The 16475-nt window shown below is 37.7% G+C and overlaps 1 protein-coding gene across 2 annotated transcripts in view; it reads right to left on the bottom strand.

Moving 5' to 3' along the window:
- The window catches only part of RNF121 (ring finger protein 121), a 121500-nt gene that overhangs the window by 24368 nt on the left and 80657 nt on the right, over positions 1-16475 (bottom strand). For both annotated transcript variants that reach the window (XM_074304939.1, XM_074304938.1), the window contains 3 exons: positions 14747-14901; positions 8834-8941; positions 2547-2667 (listed from right to left, as the gene is read on the bottom strand). In XM_074304939.1, coding sequence (XP_074161040.1) covers positions 2547-2667; positions 8834-8941; positions 14747-14901 — 384 coding nt within the window. The remainder of the gene's footprint in view (positions 1-2546; positions 2668-8833; positions 8942-14746; positions 14902-16475) is intronic.

The following is a 16475-nucleotide window of genomic DNA, read 5'->3' on the forward strand; positions in this document are numbered from 1 at the left end:
ATTCAAAATTTCACTGGAGTGACTGGTTAAGTACTAATATGAAAAAAACAACAACAAATAATCAACCAACCAACCAATCAACAAACAAACAAAACTCCACATGATCCCTGGAGGTACACATTATGAGACTATTGGCTAGGAAGTAGTCCTGAATACTGTGCATTAGAAAGAGATCTGTCTCCTGATTTAGTCACTATATTTAAAACCAATGTGGAAAGAGTGGAGAGAGTCAGAGTAAGTAAAACAGGCAGAGGAACAGAAAGTAAGTGTTTGGAAGAGAAGCCCAAGGAATAAGAATGGCTTATTCTGGAGAAGAGAAAGCCTAAGAGGGTGAGTGAGTGACTCTGGAACAGGATTTTTCCTGTGCAGAGGACTGTGGATTTTTCATCATAGAATTTAAGGAAAGCCAAGTGATCTGCCTGAAATCAGGGCACTAGTTCAGCTGATTTCTCAAGAACTTTTCCAGCTGTGCCATTCTGTGACAATACCGGGTGACAATCTTTTAGTGTTTCATTTTATTTCTTTATTTAAAGAAATACTTCAAGTTTTCAAGGATCATTAATGTGAATCTTTCTCCAACTTAAGCTCATCCCAAGCCCTTTATTTTATGCCTTTGAAAATAGGTCTTCATGTGTTTGCACTGGCCCCCAAAATCGTTCCTGGAAGTCTACTTTGAAAAGAACAATGTTTTCTCTGGGGCTGGTAGACTGAGCTTGCTTTTTCAAAGGGTCTACCCCATACATGTTAGGCAATTTTTTTCTTTAAGAATTTTAGTACTGAAACTTTTCATGAGACTTGATTGGCTAAGAAGAACTGGCTCAAGTTGTTGAAAGCTTCCTGATTGCCTGAGTACAAAAGGCCAAAAAGAGACTGAATTTCCTCCCTATGGCTTATGACTATGGAATGACAGCAAGAGTAGCATTAGGAATTGGTGCTCACATGAATTAATGTGTCTACTTATTGAATATCTTTGCTTAATGTCTTTCCTCAGTGATAGCCAAGTAAACTTTACTAGTTTTTCATTTCATTCAAACTACCAGGGAACTAGCCTTTGTCAATAGCCACAATCTAATGATGACTTTATCTACAATTAATTTAAGATAGGTCTTAGATGATGGACATACAATCTACAGTTGGAACAGCCCAAACTCAAAATTTCTTCACATTTTTAGCAGAAACTGACAATTAGAACAACTCCTGCAATAATGAAGTGTTAGAAGAGATCATGTACATTAATGGTAAAAGTTCATTATTATCATACCACTTTAGAGATCACAAAAGAGTTACATGACAAAAGCCCTTTGATTTTGGGAGCACAAGTAACTTTGTCACTGAGGAAGCCAAAACTCAAGAGTTAAGTGGATTGACTACATTCATATGGCTAAGAAGTAGCAGATTTCAAGTTCAGGGCTCTTTGTACCATCTTTCTGAATATCAAACCTGGCTTCTCTGCCCTATTGGATATATAATGGTGGACAAAGGAGACAAAATTACAAAGATAATGCTTGTCAGGGTAACACCCATGGTATCTCAAGGCCAAGACTTTGCAGAACTGCAAAGTTGGGCAAATTAACTGTATTTTATTAATATCCTGAAAGCAAGGGATGGCTGCTGAATATTCAAAGTTATTTGAATTCCATATTATATTAAATGAGATCTTCTAAATAAAGTACTTCCTCCCTTGGAAAGCACCACAAAAGTATCAGTTGTTATTCAAACCATTCTTTAAACTGACATTTTCAGCCTATGTAACAATTTTCACAAAAGAGCCATTCCCTTTTTTGACCTACTAGGCCCTTGGAAAGCAGAATTCTGAAATTTGGTCAACAAAACCAGGTTAACATTTCTTTTAATCTTTAATGATTTTGAAGACTTCAACCATGACCCTCAGCCTTTATCTTGATAGCCTATTTTCACAATGGATGATATCATTTAGTGCTTTACTGTTTGCAAAGCAGTTTATAAATATTATTGGATAGCAGCCTAGGTCAGTGAAAAGTGTAGTGATATAACTGGAATAAAAAGACTTAAGTGAATATCCCAGCTCTGACACTTCTAAGGTTTTGACCATAAAAATGTTACTCTCTCTAAGCCTCAGCTTTCTTATTTATAAAAGGGGGATAAGAACATTTATACCACTTGCCTAATGGTATTATCACGAGGAAAATAAACCTTAAATATATGAAAAGGAGTCCTACCTTAAAGTTATTGTGAGATTCAAATTAGAGAATATAAAGTACTTTATAGACCTGAAATCTTTACATAAATTTCAGTTATCATCATTACAATCTCCATTTTACAGATGAGGAAACTGAGGCTTAGATTGGTGAAGTGACTTGTTCAATGTTAACACAATTAGAAAATGACAGTGTTTCATATCTTCTGACTCCAAATCCAAAGTTCTTTCTTCACCCTCCCAAAGTTCTTTCTATCATGTTTCCCCCAGTCCAGGTCAGTCTGACCCTGATATTCCCACACCTGAGAAATTATCCAAGGTTCTCTGGTGACAGCACCAAAGGAAGATTTATTTTTCTGGATGAACTTACTCCTATTGTAGAAGCCATGTAGTCTGCACACATTTCCGCAAAGTCCCTCTCAAGGACTCCATAATAAAGGCCATAAAACAGGAGGGAGATCCCAAAATCCATTGCATCTTCTGGTTTGACTCTGTAAGGGAAGCAGGAGGATCACTCAGAGAAGTGTAGGATTGTCATGGCTACAGCTACATCTGATCCCTGTCTGGGATGTTCTCTAGGCCTTGCACAAGCTTGAGGCTATAACTGGGGAGGAGGAAAATGGGGAGGGAAGGCACAAAACAAAACAAAACTGGAGAGAGGAGGAGGGGAAGAACATTAGGTTTGGGAGTAAGGCATGTGAAAATCTTGGCTTTGAGCAAAGTTTGCCTCAGAAAAGGAGAAGCCCATTCTATCCCTTGCAGCACAGATGACCTCTGAAGATGGGGATGGAAAGACTTGGGTTTCCATGACAGCAACATGCCACACTAGGCACAAGGCCTCTCCTTCCAGCTCTGGTGCAGATAAATCACTAATAATGGATTGGAAGGCCAACAAATTTGGGAGACGACTGTTTCAGATTACTCTGCTGTGAAATAATTCCTCTATCCCTAACAGCCTGATCTTAGTTTTTTCTATTTTAGTGGTCACCCCCCCCCCCATGCCTAGGATATGAAGTTACATAGCCTTGTTAGTTCATTTACTCAATAGATATTTATTTAAAGCCTATGTTAAATTCTCAGTGTTGGATATTATCCTTGCCCTAAAGGCTTAGTACAATGCCTGATATACAGTAGGCACTTAATAAATGTTAATTGATTGATTTTAGAAGGGGTAAATAGAATCTACACACAAATACAAGTTAGAAAATCAGTGAATAAGAATTATATAAAAGATCAATGTGATCAGATGAGGGTGAAATAATTTTGAGATAGCGAAGGCAGGGACACTTCCCAGATGAGGTAATCTATACATAATAGATATTTAATGAGTTTTTGAAGGAATGAATGAATGAGTTGTGCCTTAAAGCAAGGATAGGGTGTCAGTTGGCCATTATCAACTCTCCAGCCAGAAACCTTCAGTGGCTTCCTATTGCCTTTAGGATAAAATATAAACTACTTTGCCTAGCATTCAAGGACTTCCCCAAAATGGCTGCAAACTACCTTTTCAGATATATCACATTATCTCTATTTCATACATTCTACTTTCCAACCAAGATGGATGTCAATGTTTCCTAATCTCAGCTTGCCCTCTGTTTCATTCTACCTGCACAGGTACATATACACAGGTATACACAGGTAATAACCCCCAAAGCTGAAACATCTTTCCTTCCACATTAAAAAAATAAGAAATTTTCTTTCTTTAATTCCAAGCTCAGGTGTTAGGTCTGGGTTAGCTCCCTTGAAGCCTCACAATCAGTCAGGTACTACTATTCTCTATAGTTTTCCATCTTTTTCAAAGCTAAAAGTAAATTTTCTTCCTTCTCAGACACTATCTGGGTTTTTCAGTTTTCCTCATTACATAGTACTTCCAACATACTTATTTGTACATGTGCTTCTCTCACCCCCTTCCTGCCCCTCCTCTCCCAAGCCATTTTAGAAAGAAGTTCTTGAGAGACTTTAAAGTGCCATTTCTCATCTTTGAATATGCAGAGCTGAGTACAGTGTTGGGCATACAACTAGTGTTTAATATCTGTTTGCTAAGTAGGTGAAGATGGTAAATATGGCATGGCATTCCTAGGGTGCAGTAAACGAAGGGAAGTGTTTGGGGCCTGACCGCTACTCCAATTTGGTCAAAGAACACAAAGTAATATGAATACTAGTATGAGAGATAAAAGGGGAAAGTTAGGGAATAATCATTTATATTGTATTATTATGCACTAGGAGCTTCATAAATATTACCTCATTTGAATCTCAAGACAACCCTGGAAGTAGGTGCTATTATAATCATTATTTTACAAATGAAAAAACTGAGGCAAACAGAGATTAAGTGACTTGCCCAGGATCACACAGCTGGTTAATGACTAAGGCTAGAGCTGCATTCAGATCTTCTTGATTCCAGGCCTAGGCCTCGCATTCTATCTACTGCGTCATGTACAAATAATAAAACTAAAAAATTGCTGTGTTGTGTGTGGAAAGCTCTAAAGATTTATGAAGAACATGAGAGGGATCTTCAAGTATTTGAAGGGTTGTCCTATGGAAAACATGTACTTATTTTGTTTGGCTACAAAGGAGCAATGTCTAAAAGTTATATAAAGATAATTACTGTCCTGATACAAGGAAACATTTCCTAACAATTAATGCTACAAGTGAATAAGCCACCTTGGGAGGGTGTCGGTTTCCCCTGACTGGATATCACAGAAGCATAGATTTAGGAGGGGAGGGAGCCTCTTTTTGCCTCCATTAAGTCCAGCCTCTTTTTGCAGATAAGGAAACGAAGATAGAGAGAGATTAAATGATTGGGTGAGAGTTCCACAGATTTTTAAATGAGGGAGATAAGACATGAACTCAGCTCTTCCTGACTCCCAGGGTCCCATCAACTATAGCTCCACTAGTCTTCTAACCAAGGTAGGATGACCGCTTGATGTTGTAGAAGGAACAGATGCCTGCCTAGGTAAAGACTGGGTTCTAGATGACTCCAAAATTCCTTCTAAGACTACAATTCTGTGATCCTAGATAAACTTTCTGTTTCAGGCACTGAAGGCCAAAAGAATACCACTGAAGGTTCTGAGGAGGAAAGGGACATGACTGGAGCTAAGCATTAAGAAACTTAATCTGGCTATAATATGTGGGTAGATTAGAAGAAGCTAGAGATGGGCAGGCAGGTTAAGATGCTAATTTAATACTCCAAATAAAAGACAACAGAGGTAACAATGTCTGTCCTAGGTTAGGACATATCTTTTAAAAATCTGGGGATGTCCTCATATATATAAGTGATAAAGGGAGGAGAGCATCTATTAAATTATTTCTGACAAAACTTACCATGGGCATGTTTCAAGAGCTATAACTTGAGTACTGCAGTCATAGGTGGGGCTGGGTAACTGCTAGAAACTGAAGGAAGAAAGGCACATAAGAGTTGTCATCCTTAGCAGATGGACAGCAGGGGGCAGCCAGGGATTACTGTGCCAACCTGTAAATAAGCTGCCAATTCTGACTGCTTGTGGCATGGTTCTAATGAGCTCAGTTATTCTGGGAGATAAGTTTCATGAGGAAAATAAAACATGGACACAGCAGGAAAGATTCTAGATATTTCTAGGGAGTTCTTTATTGGCACTTCTCTACCTCAGCTCAATGTAAGAAACATTAAGTAACAATATAAGAAACATTAAGGTTCTGTGCCTTATATGATAGAGAAATAATAAAAACCAACACAATCCCTGCCCTAAAGCTTGCAATCTTTCAGGAAATACATAACTATATAGAAATAGGATATAAGAAAGAAAGGGCATAGAAAAAGTACTCTTGGTTCTTGAAGAAATAGAAAGACTTCAGTTGGTAATGATATGGATGGAAAGGGGAAAGTATTTGAGGCAAAGACTGATCTTCAAGATTGCACAAACCAAATATTAAATGTATCTATGTATATAAAGTAACTAGTAAACTTGAAGGGGTAAAGAGTGAGTTCGTCTGGATTGGTTCCTGGAAGAAGTTGATAGTAGAAGGTAAGTTCCTTGAGGATAAGGATGGTTTCTTTGTAACTGTGGCTATTAAAACAGTGCTCTGCATGGGGAACATGTTTGATAAATGTGCTCAATAAAGAAGAGTTGAAGATATGATGCCCTAGGAACTATGGCAGTCAGCAAGGCCTAGAGGCCACAGCAAGATGTTTTCCATAGGCTACTGTACCCTCTGATGTCCTTGCCACGTATCATGTATAAAAATTATATTTATAGCTTAGATCCTCAACTAGGTTCCATTATGTTCAAGAGGGTAAGGCCTGTCTTATCTAAACTTAGATTGACTGCCTAGAACAGTGTTTTACATAAAGTACTAACCCAATAATGGTTGTTAATAATGGCACCAATCAGGGAAGCTTCACCAAGGAACAGAAAGCAGAATTGCTTTTCATTTGTTCTAAAATTCTTCCTTCAAACCTGAAAAGTTGTCCCCAGGTGTTGAGACCCTGGATATTTAAGAATCAGCCGGAGTCAGGATAAGCAAAAGTCTTTATTCTTGGTCTTTTGGGATCTCAGGGGATTAGATATAGGAATCTCCACACCTTCTTCCTCTCTCTCCACCACCAAAGAATGATTCTACCAGTCTTACTCTACCCTCTCATCTCTCTTTTCCTTCTTTGTCCACACCAACTGATCAAGCCAGCACAGAATAGTTGGGGAGGGTCATTCTCGAAGCATGCGTTAATAGAGAATTGGCCAATTGGTAATTAGCCTTAAGTGCTAGGTTAAGTGCATCTGCTCAGTTCTAGCCCTTTACACCCAGGGGCAGAGAAAAGTTCATATGATAATCTCTGCTTTCTCTTCATAAATTTACACAATCAAGATCTCTACAACCTAGATCTCCACACAATAAAGTTCTTCTACCTGAAGCAGTGTGGCATTTAAAAAAGTACTGAGCTTTGGAGTCAGAAACTGTAGGCTACAGCTTCAGTTCTGATATTTAATAATGCATAATTGTCTGCTCAAAAAACATTCATGACTCCCTATTTACATGAGAATAAAATAAAAACTCCTCAGATAAGGATTATAGTCCTTCTGTAATATGGCTCTAAGCTATCTCTTGCAGCTTCAATTTCATATTAATCTCCCTTCAGATTGTTTTGGCAAAATGTATTGACTTGTTAACACTTGATCAAATCCTGGCCCCTCCCACTTTACGTGTATTAGTTAAGGCCTCAACAATACTCCTCATCTGCTGGTGGTGAGGCACAACTCATCCATAAAGACTTCCCAGACTACCCTTTACCCCCCACCCCCATGACCTCTAATTCCTCCCTTATCTACAGAGATCATTCCTTATTTGCTTATATGTAGCCACATTAGTCCTTCTCGTTAATCTCACTTAGAGCAAAAATCTGTGTAGAACTGAACTGAATCACAAGTTAGGAAAACTGGAACAAATTGTTTAACTGGGGCAAGTCACTGACATTTCAGACTCCTCATTCATCAAATGGGGGTAATATTTACATTGCCAATCTCCAAGGGCTACGTGAAAGTTCAATGAGAATGTCTGTCAGCACTTAAGAAAAATTAAATCCATCAGAAGAGTGAGCTACTGTTCTTATATGCAGCTGAGCTTGGCAAAGTGTATTAGAATTGCCCTCCTTGGAGATTGCAGACTAGTCTTCCACTGCTATTACAACTAACAGACAAAACTTAGGAAGCCTGAACTCATAACTGATCAGGAGACGGTTTTTTCCAAAGAGTGTTCACATCCATTTTCTTATCTGTTTCTCACAATAGTCCTATCCTAGGAGGGAGGTAATTCTTAGAGCAAAGACTTGGATTCTAATCCCAACTTTGTCTTTGATTTTATATGTTTTTATGCAAGTTCCTTTCTTCTGCCTCAAACCTTATTGGATTTCAAGTTCCTTCCCTGGAAGAATGAAAAGGTTGAACCTAAGGATCCCTAAGGATCTTCTTAGCTTAAAAGTCGACAATTAATCATCGCTATTGCTCTTTCCGAATACCTCATAAGAGATTGGGTTTAAGTTGGATAGATCTATTGCTTCCCTCCCAATTCTTTGCCCATTAGTTAATTTTAATTATCTAGATTCTTCCTGCTCCTCATTAGCATAAAGTAGTGAGAATAAGTTCTACTGATAACAGTGACAATTGTGACTTAAATAAGACTTTACCTTCTTTTTCTTCTTCTTCTTTTTTTGCAGAGGCATTTGGGGTTAAGTGACTTGCCCAGGGTCACACAGCTAGGAAGTGTTAAGTGTCTGAGGTCACTTTTGAACTCAGGTCCTCCTGACTTCAAGGCTGGTGCTCTACTCACTGCGCCACCTACTTGCCCCAAGACCTTCAAAATATCTCTATATGATAGGAAAACTTCATTCTCCCCTTTTAAAGTGAAATAATTAAGACTCCGGGACATCATGCAAATCAACTTAAGTCAGAGAATCATTTCTCCTAGCTCTAGAGCAGGTTCCTTTTTACCACACCCAAGGTCTCAAATGCAAACTTACTTGAGGCTAAGCTCTTAGTGCAGTGCTTTTAAGCAAGTTAGCACTTAATAAATGTTTGCTGAGTAAATGAATAAACACCCAAATCAACTGGGAACCCCTTAGAAAATAAGGCCACAATCATCCTTCCCCCTACCCAGGAACTAAAGTAAAATACACAGTGGACATTTACTTACCTGAATAACAAGTTAATCCCAAAGAGGGTGAACATCACAGCCATGTAGCCAACAATTCCAGTGGCATAGCTGATTTTGTATATTAATAAGAACCACTTATAAACCAGCCTAGAAAGAAAACATGGAGAAGGGGAAAGATTAATACAATCAAGTTCTCAGGTCTCTTCCAATTTTCTTCCCAAAGTCAACTAACACTAAAGTCCTAAGATAACCTACTTTAGAAATGTTTGATTATCCTGAAGAAGTGGCAGGGTTGCTCAGTCCTCACACAGATGAAACTCTGAATTCTGGAGTTTACTTTCCTTAAGTTAGTTGGGTCTTGCCCAAGGAAGAAGATAATTTCCCCTTTTAAATGTAAAGGGGCAGGTCTCTGCCATCTGGAACAGCAAGAACTATTGGGTACCAAGGCCAATTCATTCTTTCCACGGAACCATTCTCTTTTCCTCTGAACTTTGGTAATATAGTGAAACAGGCCCTACCATTACAATCCATACTGTTCTGTTGGGGACCCTGAGGTTAGCTTCAAAGTCTCCCTATCCCTAGGGCTGTTTCTTAATGAAGAAAATTTGGAGAATTCTATCATAACCCTTATGGATTTTTTCGAAGACCAGAACGTTCAGCAGTGAGATTACATGCCTTGGATCCAAGTTTAAATTCAGGCATGAAGTTGTGTGATATAAAGGAAAGAGTAGTGGTATTGGGAGTCAGAAAATCATCTGTGTATGGATACAGATTAGATTCTTGCTAGATGGATAAGTCATTGCTCCCTACCTTTTACCTTGAAAAACTGAATTAAAAATACTAGCATAACCCTGCCCATAGTGTTGCTGTGAACAAACTCTTTAGAAAGCCTTATTTAAAAAAAAAAAAAAAAAAAAGTGGGACGGAATAGGTTTCCTATATTCTGAGCTTCTCTTAATGGTTTCTTATGATTCTATCAAAATAGTTATCCAAAAGTTTTACATGCACTCTAGCAAAAGCCAAGAGAATCAGAGGGAAGGGATATCCATTTCCCTGGCAACCAAGAAATCATTGGAGTAGGTGAAAGATAAAAACAAAACAAAAATAGGGTGCAATGAAGAGGAAAACAGGCATCTTACACAAGTAGGAAGTTGGTGTGATGAAAGAAGGGCTGAGTTCAAAAGACTGGATAGAAAGATACAAGACCAAGGGATTTGTCTCATAATAATCTTATGTTGTACACTGGTAACTTTGCCAATCCATTTTGCTGTCTATCCCTTCTACACTCCACAGTACAAATTACAGCACCCTAAATGGCTAGTCTAGAGTGTATGGCAGCTGTTGTTAATGATGTAGGATTGTGACCTTATGGTCACAACCCAGAAAAGAGGCTGGTGACTTTTTTTTTCTTTTTGAGGAGGAAGAGGTGGGTGGCAGAGGAAACAAGGGAAGTAAAAGGAGACAGAATGACCTGAAAACACTGCCCACAAAAAAAGAATAAGCAAGGGATAAAAAAGATGGAGGCCCTACCTGAGGAAGCTCAAGTCATGCTCATTTGTCAGAAACATGGGGATCTTAGGGTCTCAATCTCAAAATCTGGGATCATATATTATTCAAGTGTAAGAAGAGAATAAAGACAAGGTTGATACTGTGGGCCAAATAGCCCAGATTGCTTCTCTTCTATTAAATAGCTTCTTAACCCAAGAAAAGGCACTTCTCAAATTATCAGCTCCATCCCTCCACCCCCCCACAGCATTTACTGAGCACCCTATGTGCAAGACACTGTGCCTTTAGGGGATATGTGGTGTGTTAGGAGTTATTTACTTCATATAAAGAGGTGGTAAGAATGCTAGATCAGGGGGGAAAATCATGACATAGAATTAAACTCGATAGGATTTTATGGGAGAGAATGCAAGCCACACATCTAATAACAGGCCTAGCCAGGACTTGAACTGGCAAGCTTCTTCCTTTAGGCACAAGCCTTTTTTATGACACCAGAACTCACAATATTCTTGTGAAAAACATGGGGAGATTTGGGATATAAAACTAGAGGAACTTTTAACTAGCAGAAAAACTGGAATAGACTAACTGATGTCAGTTTGAAGGTGTGGAAGCCTCTTCAAACATTTCTCAATTTTTCTCATCAACAATCTGAACAGAAATGCTGATGGTATCACTTCTCAATTGTATGGATGACACAAAATTGGAAGGTGGGGAAAGTATTGGAAAGTAGATTCAAAAACCTAAAAGATTTGATAGGCTAAAATTACGGACCAAAATACAAGAACATGAAGTTTCATGATAATAAATATAAAATCCTGCACTTAGATTAAAAATCAATTGCTCAAATATAGAATGGGCAAGACATGGCCAAAAAACAGCTCTTGAGGATTTTAATGAATGACAAGATCAATTTGTCAATAGTGCAACATGGAAGTCAAAAATGTAAATTTAATCTTAAACTATAAGACAGGGTAAACTCCTCTGTATTTTGAGACAGACACTTTTCCCACAATTAAAATGGACAATATCCCAAAATGGAATGGGCAGTTTTTAAGTTCCCTTTTACTGGAAATGATGAAGCAAAGACTAGAAAAACATCTGAAGGAAACTATTGGGAAGATTCCTACACTAGGTGGGTGGTTGGACCAGGGTCTCAGCTTTGAGACTCTTAAAAATAAACAAATATGTTAAACCACTATGAAAGTTAAGGGACTGAAGTAAATTTAAGTAATAATTGGCATAATGACCCCAAAACAAGATGCTGCTGCCAGGGAACTATGGGATATCAAGTTAATTACTTAAAAGCAAAAGAAAATAACTTAGTTTTTAGCAAATTAAAAAAAACAAAACAAAAAGCATATTTTCAGAGAAAGGCCTGTAATTTACAGTGAACAAAACACATGGGTTATAATTCAAGAAAACAATTAAAAAACCAGCTCTGTTGGGTAACAAGATGGTATTGGATAAGTGTGACAGGTAGGTGGCCCTATAGCGCATAGAGTGCCAGACCTGAAGTTGGCACTTACCTCACAAGATAGTTGCAAGGCTCCAATGAGAAACTATTTGTAGAATATCCAGCAGCTAAGAGGGGCTTAAATGTTTGTTTCCTTCCTCCCTTCACTAGCTCCATGTAATCGTATGCAATTCAATTAACCTCTGTGCCTCTGTTTTCTCATCTGTAAAACGGAGATAATAATAGCACCTATCTCAAAGAATTGTTGGGAAGATCAAATAAGATACTTGTAAAGTCCTTAGTACAGTGTCTGGCACACAGTGGGCTCTTCACAAATCCTTGTGCTTTTTTCTGTTTCATCTTTCTGAGCTTCAGTTTCCCACCTATCAAACAGGGATAACACTCCTTGAGTTTCCTACTACAAAGGCTGACTTTGAGAGTAAATAAAAACAAATTTATAAAAGCGTTTTAAATGTATACAAAGTTTTGCAGAAGCAATTGGCACTCAAGATGAGAGGACACAAGGAGGAAAGCTGATCAAGGAGGACCACATAGAACATTGTGTTCAGTGCTGAAAATCACATTGTGGGAAGGCGACTGGCTAGCTCGAACAGATGCAGAAAAAACTAACTAGGATAGGTGAAAGGAAGACTATGACATAAAAGGTCTATGAAGGAATTAAGCAATGTTATGCTAGAAAAGAGATTGGGGGACAGATGTTAATTCTTGCTAATTATATGAAGGATTGTCAGGCAGGACTAGACCAATAGGTAGAAACTGCAAAGGAAAAATTTAGACTAAGTAGAGGGAAAAGTTCTTAACAATTAGAGCTGTCCCTGAGTACAATGGGGTTGCTCAAAGGGAAGTTGGTTTTTGTACCACTAGTAGTCTTCAAGAAGAAGCTTCCTAACTACTCACTAGGGATGTCATAGAGAGGATTTTTGCTCAGGTATCTGTCAGGTTATTATCCTATAAGAACCTTTCCAGTTTTTGCTCTTTATGGCACTCTAGTCATGTTTTAGCTTGGAGGTGAAAAGAATTGGAAATAAGCCCCCAAACTTGCCAACATTGAGAAACAGGGACTATTCAGAAGTTAAAAGAGAGAATAAAGCTTCCAAATAAAGCATTCAGATCAGAGCCTGAGCTTGCTAAGATGTGTGTTGTTGCCTATAAGAGGAGGGATAGAAACGTGAGGATGGGTCAAAGGGCCACAACCAGAGAAAAATCAGATTGAAACAAAATGTGGTAAGGTCATATAAACAAAATTTTTATTGTAGACAATTTCAGGAAATGATGGTAATCAAAATACTTTTCACTTTGCATCTTAAAGTTAAAACAATTTTTTCCTCAAACCTGTGAGATAAAAAGCCCTGTGAACCTTAAGAAGTAATCATTTCCCTTCTTGCCTGAAAGCTGAACTTACATACAGACATACACAGCATGTCATATGTTTATAGGTAATAGTTATGGATCCATAGGAGTGGGTCAGGTAACCAAGAGGATATATAGAGAGAAGAAGGCACAGGCTAGGGGATATGACAAGGATGATCTAGAAAAGGAGACTGAGAATAGACCATCTAATTCAGCAATTAACAGACTACTGTTATTTTATTAGATTAGGCACCAAAATAAGTTGAAATTAGGGACAGGGGAATGTAGAAGTCTTGGGGTATGAGAAAGAATAGTAGGGGTGGAGCAAGTTAACATTCTGAGAGCAATACATAGTTGTACCCTCTTGCACTTTGGGAAGATGTTTTATTTTTTTCAGTGTTATAGTTTACAATATTAACTACAAGCTCAAAAGCAGCTGAATTGCTGGTAGTGGTCAATGTAAGAAGCTTATAAATAATAAACATTATCTTCTCTCTGTCATCAATTATCATTGTCTCAATCAGTGCTAGTCCTAATACAGCTTTTAAAAAAATACAAATACCATATAAATTTGTTTTTAGCCTTTCTTGTCCATTTCAACTCATTTTGAGCTTTGACTCAGGTATTTTAACATTATTTTTACATTTACTCTGCTATCTGCCATACATTTTATTTTCTGCACATTTTATAAATAGAGAGAGAGAGGTAAGAATCCTTATCAGTCTCTTCCCATAACTCCCATTTTTCCTCTAAATCAGAATTATTTCCCCTTGTGGCTACAGACCTTCCTTCTGGAGGGCCTTCCATACCTCCTGAATTGACTTCCTTTGCAGAATTTTAGTACATGGAAACCACTTTTCCTTTCTCTCAAACTTCTGAAATCTGCTTTTCCAAAATCTAGGAGATAGGCAAATTATCCTAGGCTCCTCTTTCTCACTCTCTTATTATTACTCTTTTTTAAACATTCATTTTTTTTCCTATCATTATCACAAACTTTAAGAGGGAATAGTTAGTGTCAAAAGGAACTAATTTCTATTCCAGAAACTAGTTCCTCCCTGTAAGTAAAAATCAGATGTAGGATAGAATTCTCTTTCTGGTTTCTGCAGATTTTGAATTCCATCTGGTCCAATTCATAGGTGAAAAGGTGTTCCTTTTAAACAAATTTTACAAATGATTATTCAAACTCATCTTGCAATTCTACAGTAATGGAAAATCATTATTCGTCCACTTCACTTCTACCTGAAGAAAATCCAATCTCATGTCTGAACAACTAGTCCAACCACTTCACTTTGAAGATGAGTCATTCTACTTGATAACAAAGTTTACAAACTTGAAATGAACTTCTAATGATAAAATGCCCAGCAGGAACCAATTTGCAGGGTAGCAGGATCTCTGGGAAGTCTACGCTACAATGAGCAGTCTTTTAGAGAGCTAAAGTATCCCATCATACTTTATAAGGCAGTGAAGTGAATTCTGCTCAGCAAATGACTATACATCAGTGGAGGGATATAGGAAGACAAATAAGGAAATGGTGAAGAATAGGGTGGGATTCTAGATAAGGCTGTCTCTAGAGTTCAAGATTCTATAATCCAACCCTTTCCTCTTTTCCCTGCCGCAATTCTCACCTTGGAGTTGTCTGCACCAAAGGTTTGCGAGTGGCTCGAAAAGTAACAAAGGCGGTAACAGTAGAGAACAGGACCCAGATCACCAGGAACCTCCACCAGTGTAACTTCACTGTGAAATAGAGGGGGACAACCCACATCTGAAAGAGGGTCACCATCTGAAATACAAACACAATAACAATAGCTTACATAAAGTGTTTTGTGTTAGAAAGCTCTTGTATAATTATCACCTCTCTTCATCATTATTTATTAAGAATCAACTGTGTGCAAAACATTCATTATGTTAGATACTGGGGAAATTAAACAGTTTGACTAATATATAACCTCTGTCCACATGGCAGGCAAAATTAAAAGGAAAAATGACACAAATGACATAAAAATATAAAAGGTTAAATATTTGAGGGAAAGATAGACAAAGTATTCGATGAGAAATACTGGTGAGAAGAATCAGGGAGCAAATAAGTAAAATATTATGGAGAAAGTTGTTGTAAGTTGGATCTTAAAAGATGAGTAGAAATTCTAAAAAATTTATAAGATTCTCCATGCCTAAATAGTAAATAACTTCAATGTCAAGATGGGTTGAGGTGAGGATGGGTAAAAGTATAAAAAGTATGGTAAGGATAAAAAAAGGTCCCTCAAGCTTACAGATTATTCAGAAATACATGCTGTATATGGCTGTACAACAAAAATACTTTCTTCAAAAAAATCAGGAGGGACCAAACATCACACAAAATAAGTGGCCATCTTAACAGAAAGAAAACTTTGTTTATTAATGTAGGTATTATATCTCAGAATCTGCTGACAAGCATTAGATACCTGCTACATGCTACTCTGTGCTAAGTACCAAGAACACATAGAAAGGTAAAAAACATTTAACTTGCTCTCAATGAGTTCACTGTCTAAGGAAAAGGCAATGTGCAAAGTACAAATAAGCTATAGACAAGATAAACAGGAAATAAGCAACAAAGAGAAGGCACTAGCATTAAGGGTGACTGGGAAAGACTTCCTGTAGAAGGTGAGATTTTGGGTTCGTTTTACAGCAAGCCAGGGAAGGCAGGAAGCAGTAATAAAGAGGGAGGTAACCAGTTCCACAACACCATCTGCTTGTTAAGTACTTCAAACTCTGGGGTATGTCATGAGCATCTCAAACTCAACATTTCCAGAAAAACCATATTCTAATCCCTACACTTCTTCCAAATTTCTCTAATTCTATTGAAGGAACATCCTTCCTTCTAGTCTCCCAGATTGGCAATATTGGAGTCTTCTTCTACTCCTTGTTCTCTGTCTCCTCCTATATCCAATCATTTATCAAGTCTTGCTAAGTCTAAGTTCGTATCACTTGCATTTGTTCTCTTCTTTCAATTTATACCACAACTACCCTAATTCAATCCCTCATCATCTCTCCAAATGGTCTCTTTGCCTTACCTCTGCCTTAATCTATTCTTTACACAGCTACCACAGCAGTATTTCTAATTTCATTACCCTATTCAAATAGTCTTTCTATTACTAATAGGATCAAACAAACTATTGTTTGGCTCTTAAAATCCTTTACCATCTAGCTCAAAACTGCCTTTTCAGATTTATAATATTATTGTCTCTTTCCTATTCTCTAAGCCAAGCTGACTTTCTAGATGTTCCTCACAAAAGCTGCATTTCCCCCTTTCTACTTTTGTATGCAATTCCTCATGCCTGTACTCCTTTCACATTTCCACCTCCCAGAATCTTTAGCTTT

Source organism: Sminthopsis crassicaudata, chromosome 3, assembly GCF_048593235.1.
Source record: "Sminthopsis crassicaudata isolate SCR6 chromosome 3, ASM4859323v1, whole genome shotgun sequence".
NCBI lineage: Eukaryota > Metazoa > Chordata > Mammalia > Dasyuromorphia > Dasyuridae > Sminthopsis > Sminthopsis crassicaudata.